This window comes from Tasmannia lanceolata, unplaced genomic scaffold, assembly GCF_043159265.1.
Source record: "Tasmannia lanceolata isolate RefF3 unplaced genomic scaffold, GAP_Taslan_0.1 ptg000015l, whole genome shotgun sequence".
NCBI classification, from domain to species: domain Eukaryota; kingdom Viridiplantae; phylum Streptophyta; class Magnoliopsida; order Canellales; family Winteraceae; genus Tasmannia; species Tasmannia lanceolata.
The window spans coordinates 35,688,196-35,696,608 of NW_027518692.1; the positions used below are offsets into that span (position 1 = coordinate 35,688,196).

Below are 8,413 nucleotides of genomic sequence, written 5' to 3' on the forward strand. Positions count from 1 at the left end.
ATAAAAGTTTCTATGGTCTCTATCGATGGACCACCACAATCTATTACTCGAGAAAGGTTTCATCGTAATCATCTTCGGCAGTGACAGCAAGATAGAATTGTTTCGAGGAGATTCTTCCCCTATTTACATAGCATGTGTGCTCGAAAAGATTAGGGAATTCTACTAATCTCGGTTGATTTCTATTAACTGTGCTTAGTCTAGATAATTATAATATAATCTAGTATTCTAATTTATTTAGGTTCCAACAATATGATGTAACAGTAAGATCTCTACACTCTAACAAGCCCCCTCAAACATATGTGATTGATAATTACAATAGAATATCATAATAAGAAAATAAAATTCCCACAAGAATTTTTGGTAATAAAAAAAGAATCCTCTAATTTGAAGTGCAGTGTCAAAGTTTGGCAATGAGTATCCCCTCATGCTGTTGCTGAATGGCAGCTGATGATGGTGATACTAATTGCTAAAGGTGTATGGGTCACAGAAGTTTTTATATAGTGCCCGACCGTGAGGTACCGTTAACTGCTAAAGGTTTATGTGTCACAAAAGTTTTTATATAGTGCCCGACCATGAGGTACAGTCAAAATGGTACCACCCTTGATATTTGATCCAACAGCAGCCCAAATCATAGTCTCAACGGCCTTAATGTGTAAGTTTTTATGGGTTAGTTTTGAATACTGATCTATAGAAATTGGTCACTGTGGACTCATGCCTAATCATCATGTCATATTTTAGATACCAATCCTCATGGAAATTAGAATTACTCTCTAAAGCATGCACTTCTAGCTTAAAAGAGTTTCTATTTCAAGCACACACCTTAAGTGAAGCACCTCAACTGAAATAAAAGTCAAAAGAATGAGAGATAAAGATAAGTAGATAAAGGAGCTACTGGTGACTACTGACGCCAACTATCAAAGACATTAAAAAAAGAAAGGAATATGCTAGCGTCCATCGCAGATAGTTTGTTGCATGTGAGACCAGCCACACAGGCTCACTTTACAGCAGCTTTTGTCTTCTTTCATGACGCAGCTCATCTGACATGCAACAGACCATCTGCCTAGCAAATCCCTAAAAAAAAGGCAAGGTGATTTTGAGGGGAAGAAAAATCGGAAAAGTAATAATAGATGAGGTGCCATAATCAATCTTTGGGGTGGTTATTTTACTAAAAGACAAAAAGGGGCACAAAGATTAAAATGTAAGAGGTGGTAATTTCTACATCTCATCAAGGAAAGAGTGAGGACAGTGGGGCATTAGATTTGAACCTTCTACCTTCTCATTCCTACTAGCTACTCGGTTTTTCTCCCCCAGCATCGCGTACAATCATGTTCGCATTAATCTGGGATCGTGGCCGGTGTATCAATAGTTATCATAGCCTCTAAAATTAAGGATCAGAAAATTTTGTTTGTCACTATTTAGTGGTGATGAGATTCAGAGCAATTCAAAAACAAAGACAGAATTGTCACATCAAGGTCTAGGGCATTGTCTGAGAGAGAGAGAGAGAGAGAGAGAGAGGAAGTCAAAAATATACAAAAGCCAAGGAGTTCTATTCCTTTCAAAATTCATCTCCGGATAAGCCAAGAGTAACAAATTTTTTGATACCCTTCGGCTTAGGACTCTTGCTCCTCCAATAGGGATTGGTCTGAACGATCCACTTGAGAGACCCTCCTTTGGATTTCTTATGGCCCAAAAATCGTACCACTGAGCCAAGAGTAACATATGAGGCTAGGTGATTTTGAGGGGAAGAAATATTGGAAAAGTAATAATAGACGAGAAAGTCTTCTATGTGAAGTTAGCTATGTAAAGTTAGCCATTGAACTAAGACAAATCCACCTTAATGCGGTAGTCGTGATCACAAGCGGTCACTTATGAAATGTGACCATGGGCATACTTTGGATGAAAGAAGTCGTGGGGCACCTCCTTACTAGAGGAATCCTCCTTAAGATATGAAACTCTAGGGCCAATGTGTGGAACTTGGCGTATAGCTTGAGAAGGTCGTCGCCGATCGCCCTCATTGATATGGAGTTACTAGCACTCAAGGGAATTCAACTGGCCAATTGCTACGCTATTTGATTACCGTTAGCGGATAGAGCATTAACATCTCTAATGTCATTGTTGCTTAATTTTCTTGTTCTCTCCGTGGGAAGTTGTGGAATGTAGTAAGGCTTGATACCATCTGGCGTAGTTTCTCTAAAGAAGAATGAATAATTTTTTCCTTCAATTTCAGCAAACAAAATATCAATAGTGCAAACAACCATTGCACATGGATACTCTAATTAAAACTCCCCCTAATCTGCCATTGATCTAATCCAATGGATGTTATGCAAACCCGACTCCTAACATGCAACAACTACACCTACTACCTATATATCCACTAGGGCTCTAACTACATGTAGGAGCTTTCTTCATGTTCTTGAAGTCCTTAAATGTCAAGGAGACCCTACCTATTGAGTTTCTTCTTCCTTTGGATTAGTTTGACTTAACATCCTTCTTATCCTCAGATACTAAGACGCAACTAGCATGGACCTCGTCATCCTTCCAATGACAAGCCCCCACTGGTGATATGTTTCATATTTATAAGGGATTTGCTAGCGTCCGTCACAGAAGGCATTTCGCAGATGGTCTGTTGCATGATCTGTTGCATCTGATAGAAGCCATAGAGGCTCACTTTTCAGCACATTTTGTCTTCATTCCCTCTATGGCTGCTGTCAGATGCAGCAGACTATCTGTGAAATGCCTTCTGCGATGGATGCTAGCAAATCCCTATTTATGAACATTTATGATATGAGGCTAATAAGTGTTAATTTCAATATAAGGATTCCCATAATTAGGAGTAACTGTTTACAACACTATCAAAGATGATGTAGATCAAGAGTAGCCGTTGCATTCTAGAGATAGGTTGCAAGTAACTACGCACATGGTAGTTTAAGAATAGTGTTTAACCAGTAACATGCCTCTCGCATCTCATTCATTTCTCATTTTATAGTTTCTACTTTGTCTTAGTTGAAAATTCGCTAGCCTACAACCTATGGCTAGGTTGGTCTGGGTGTGCACCAATAGAGAGCTGAGGCGAGCTATCTCTCAAGTTTGGGAGCCCCCTCGTAATGGATATCTCAAGTTAAATTTTGACTGATCAAGCTTGGGGAATTGTGGGCCGGTTGGAGTAGGAAGCCTTCTAAGGAATGAGAGTGATGATACTTTATGGGCGCTCTCTAGCCCTATTGGGGTCACGGACTCAAATGAGACGGAGATTAGAGCGATGCATCAAGGAATAAAGATGGTGGTGGAAGGCAATAGACTAGATAAGGTGATAGTGGAAGGATATTCCTCGAATGTGATAAGATAGTTGGAGGGAAGCTCGTCGTATCCTTGGCGGTTTGGAAGATGGATGGTTGAGGTATCGGATTGGATGGAGGGTTCATAAAATCTCCTATCATCATGTAAGGAGATCGGCTAATAGCGAGGCCGATAGGCTAGCAAGCGAAGGTGCTTCTAGGGCAGAGTGGGAAGTATTCTACTTCCTCCCCTTAGTGGGTTGTTGTTTTTGCTATGTTTCTTTGTTTTGTTGCTTATATTGTCTTGACCATCTCGATCGCCGGGTTTTTTTAGTTCTTTCATTTATTATTTTAATTCATTGCCATTAAAAAAAAATGATAAAGGTTAGTTGACCATTTGGTTTTTCTTTTCAATGAATTATATTTCTGTGAACCGATTTTCTAAACTGCATAATTTACCCTTCTCTCTCCCTTGTCTTAGGCTTCCCTTCTTTCATTGATGACCCTGCCTTTGTCTCTCTCTCTAGAGAGAGAATGAAGAATTGACTAGGAACCAGTGCCAACTGTATGGTGGGTCACAGCTGTAATTCATCCAATCACGTGATTACTGTTTGTATTCTTTCAGACGAAATAATAAATAAAAAACAAATAATTTCTTGAATTTGTGGAATAATCTAAGTCCATTGATCAAGTGGAACAAAAGAAACAATGAAAAGCTCCAAAAAATTACTTTAACTAGAGTAAATTTCAATGGGATGGGATTTGCTTGGCAATTTTGAGGAAAGCCATTTAGCTGCTGACTTTTGCAGGAGGTAACAGCCACCAGAGATGAATTAAAAGTGAGCCTGTGTGTCTGTTCTCTAATTCAAAAGTCAGCCCCAAAATTGCCTAACAAACGTGAATTACCCCATTCTTAAGTATGCTTAGATAATTAAATTTAAAAGGAATGCTTCGTAAGGACATGGCCACATTATAGTGCTATCCTTGTTACAACTTACAGGACATTGTAAATCAGCTTGCCAGAAGAAAACAGAACAGTTGGCTTGCAGAGCCTGCAGGGATGAGAAAGAGGCTTTATTTTTGCAACCCAATAAACAGATACGTATAAGAAAAATCAAGAGGTTTGTCCCTTTTGTTATCTCTCAACACTTTACAGCTACTTCATGGAGAAAAAAGTGGTAGAGAAGCACCATAGCGCCAAATTTTTTTTCAATTTTTTTTTTCATATTCCCCACTTACTTTCTTTGGCTTTTTGGCAAGTATTTATTTTGATTTCTTTAGTAAGAGGACTGAGTCAAAGGAAGCTGTAAAAAGGAGAACTTGCTTTCATATTATACCAAAATAATTGAGTGGGTCTAGAAGATCTATTTCCGTTGAAAAATACACAGGATGTGGACCAAATCACATCCCCACAAAATCAAAAGGCAACAAACACACACAATTCAAATCCTAATTTCTTGTCGGGACGAATAGACGCTGCCTTTCGTCTCTTCTCTTCGTCGTATCTCTACTGGGTTTTTCTTTTTATTTCTGCTCTTTTTCAGTCTTTCTGTTTTGAATTTTGGAGTTTTCTGCTTTTTTTTTTGTCTTCCTGTATTTATATTTTGGGTATTAAAAGTTGTTTTGCTAGGCTAGCTGGAGTTTAAAAAAAAGTGACATTACCGTAAAAGCAACGAAATCTTCTCGCGTGCTCAAACATTCTAAAGCAAAAGTTTCGAACTTCCCGGTATATCATAGCCTATGTCGGCCTCTTGGGAAGAAGCACATGGAAGGGGTATTGTTGGTGTTGTTTAGTAGACTAGAGAGTGTCTTGATAAGTGGAGATTTTTAGAAAAGGAAGATGGAGAGAGGTTTAAGAGATTTTAGAGCTCTTTGTACGAGGTCAAACCCAGTAAAGTCTAAGAAAATCAAGCCCCAATGGCCGACAAGCTTATTCCACCCTTCACATGCAAAACACAACCCATGGATTTCTTCTTCCATAGTTCCATCTATTCATCTCTCTCTCCCCTTTCTACGCCCTTTTCCGCATTCATTTCAGGCCTTCTAAATTGAGTTTACTATACCTTAGATTTGAATGCAATTTACGTATGAATAAATACTGAAGGAAAACTGCAATAATGAGTATGAGAAGACAAGAACTGTAATTCAAAGAACTTGAGAAGACAATAATGAGGTCTGATATATACTATAAATATGAAAAGAAAATGCCAGCCATCTTTGCATTTTTCAGAGGTAAGATGAGTGTTTTTCAAAAATCTGGAATTACAAAGATGGAAAGCAATTTTCTTGTAGGGAATATGACAACATATAGATAGAATAGATAAATGTATGTACGTGTAAGGGAGAATCGGATAACAGCATTACGGGTAGAAGAAAATAGGTATAAGAAATGGATTGGTTTTGATGATTCTCTCTCTCTCTCTCTCTCTCTTTCTCAAGGGTTTTCAACGAAGACGCTGTGAAGTGAAGGCAACCGAATTCTTTTCTTCAGTACAGAAGCAGTTAAAGCCCACGAATCGTTGGAGCTTTCTTCACAGCTGAAAGATGAATCGAAGACAGCTTTAGGACTGGTTTGTTCCAAGGGATACTTGCGTTTGTGCCCCCTCGAAGATAATTCAAGGATCAGTTGAAAGCAACCTTCTACTTCCTCCTGTCAAGAGAAGAAAATAAAATAAAATTTTAGAAAGTAAACGAGCTAGGAAATGAAAGAAGAACAAGAGGGGAATCAAATACAATAAAATCTACCTTGTTGATTTTGAGAGCCCGCATGAGCTGGTTCTCGTAGTCAAGAGGATTGCAGGGTTCTAGCTGATTGATCACATGCAGCATTGTTGCAGCAGCAAATACGGAAGGAAGATAGCATACGAATCTCCAGTCTGGAATAAAAAAAACGGGGGAAAACAGAGAAAACCTTATATTCCTGGATTCATCTCAATGTAATTGAAATCACTATTCGATTAATGGAAAACGTTTCTGTTATACTTATAATGCAGAAAGCAAATGAGATTCTTCTACAAGACATTGGTAGGTAAACGATATGATGCAAAATTTGAAAAAAAAACAAAAGCTTAAGCTTTCTTCTATCTAGGTATTTCTCTCTTCAGATCAAACACTCTAAAACCCCTCATTTCTAATATTGACTGTACATTGATTGGTAGTTTGACCGGAAAACAGAGAGTGAGAGAGAGATATATACCGGCAATGACAGAGAGAAGAAGACGTTCGCAGCTGTTGAGGAAATCCCAATGGGAAAGGGTCTTGAGGCCGAGCCTTCGGATGATATGATCGATGAAAGAGAGAGGAGTTACAGGATGCATCTTCCACTTGAGGGTTGATAAAACCAAGAGCTCCATTCGCTGAATCGTTTTGGCCTCGAATACATATCGAGTTTCCTCAACCTGCAAAAAATCAACATCAACATTTTCCATCATCATCATCATCATCATCATCATCATCTTTGAAGAGAAACAATACTGTTTGTTGCTTGTGAGAACGCTTACTTGCAGGTCTAAGAGAAGGGGAACTTGGGTCTCCTCCACTTTTGCAGCTAGAGAGAGACAAGCTACAGCAGCAAGCTGCATCATCCATGGCTTATCTCTCTGGAAGTGGAGACTGGCGAGAAATCGATCGAAGTAGTTGACGGAGAGAACAGCGGTGAGAGCAGAGAAAGAGTAATGGGCATTCACCTTCAGCACCCAGTGGATCGCGTCACGACGGGCGATTCTGAGACATGGGTCGGAGTTGAGATAGTTTGAGAGGAGATTAGAATGGGTTTGGTGTTGCTTAGAGAAGAGAGATAGCAGATCATCGTCTTCCCAACTGAGGTCTTGTTCCAATACAAGTAGAGGGGCTTCGGTGGTGCTATTCTCGCTCTCTTCTTCCTCTTCCTTCTCCTCCTCTTCCCAATGCTCTTCTTCGCAGTAGAGAGCATCGAGGAGGAAGAGAGGGCTGTTGGGTTGTTGTTGTTGTTGTTGTTGAGCCATCTTCTTCGGAGAAGAAGAGAAAATGGGTTCTGTTCATGATACAAAACAAGAAACAGGTATGCTTAACCTCATATCTCTCTCTCTCTCTCTCTCTCCTGAGTGCTATGCAGGAGGGTTTTTCATTTGAGACTAGTGATATCTTTATTTTCCTTTTTCTATCTCATTTTTTTGGGTCTAGCTTTGGGGGCTGGAATGTAACGACAAGTCGACAACACAGCCCTTCTTAAGCTAACCCAATAAAAAATTGTGTGTGTGTGTAAGAGAGAGAGAGAGAGGGGGAGAGACACTACACATGGAAGCATGATTTTCTCTTGTTGGGAAATAGATATTTCAGAGATTTTACAGGGTGTTTGCCTGTATATCCAGTATTTTTCCAAAAATAGTGTACCTTTCACTCTGTAGGATTATCCAAACCGTTCATTTGTTGGGCCACATTGCAAATAGGTAGCCTGAAAAATCATTTCCATAGAATGATCTTATATCCTTCATCCACCGAGCATTTTATAGGGTTTCACTAACAAAATCTGAACCATTGATTTTGTACTTCTTTATCTTATCCATAAAATGTCCAGCCTATAGATATATAGTTTCAAATGGGACCATGACCATTGATGTGGGACCCTAGAATTGTAGTGGGTTAATGGTAAAAGGCAATTCTTACGTCCCCCTATCATAACCGTTCATCCTGCATAGATCACCATGAGGTCTCATTCGGATCGGATATTCCATTTAGCAAGAACTATAATAATACCCAATAAAAGTAAATCTAAAGACTTGGGTCTCCATACAAAATTTAATGCAACAGTTTGATTAGTATTTCTTATTTCGAGAAATTATATGATCAAAGACATAGCTCCCATTGAAATCTTGTATTATTGATAGCTAGGGTCCCAATTGGACACGTGACAGCTGTGGTTCTAATGGCTGAAGCTATTATAACATTGTACTGGCGGGTCCCATGCTATCATAACAATCCTAAGCCACTCATCTATAGACTAACCATTCTCCATGGGATGGTGATGTTGTGCACTCTCACAAACTACTTACAATCCAATTTGTTGATATTTTCACTTCGCCTGCATTACGTGCACGCTCCCGTGATTACACTTTAACGCTTTTTATGTCCAATCATGTTATAAGGGGGGTGCATGCGTG

The 8,413-nt window shown here is 39.2% G+C and overlaps 1 protein-coding gene across 1 annotated transcript; it reads right to left on the reverse strand.

The window, feature by feature from the left end:
- Positions 1-5,397: 5,397 nt before the first annotated feature.
- On the reverse strand, positions 5,398-7,516 carry LOC143846901 (cyclin-D3-1-like). Its single transcript, XM_077355501.1, has 4 exons — positions 6,776-7,516; positions 6,472-6,673; positions 6,021-6,151; positions 5,398-5,925 (listed from the first exon to the last, which is right to left on the reverse strand). The coding sequence occupies exons 1-4, from the start codon at positions 7,256-7,258 to the stop codon at positions 5,710-5,712; spliced, it is 1,032 nt and encodes a 343-aa protein (XP_077211616.1). The 5' UTR covers positions 7,259-7,516; the 3' UTR covers positions 5,398-5,709.
- Positions 7,517-8,413: the final 897 nt, after the last annotated feature.

What these genes read in the sequence shown, in the direction of transcription:
- LOC143846901 (XM_077355501.1), bottom strand. Translation starts at nt 7,258, where the DNA reads ATGGCTCAACAACAACAACAACAACAACCCAACAGCCCTCTCTTCCTC. An exon ending in CCCTTCTCTTAGACCTGCAA is followed by an intron (nt 6,674 to 6,775) that starts GTAAGCGTTCTC and finishes GATTTTTTGCAG; the next exon opens with GTTGAGGAAACTCGATATGT. An exon ending in TCTTCTCTCTGTCATTGCCG is followed by an intron (nt 6,152 to 6,471) that starts GTATATATCTCT and finishes TTTTTATTCCAG; the next exon opens with ACTGGAGATTCGTATGCTAT.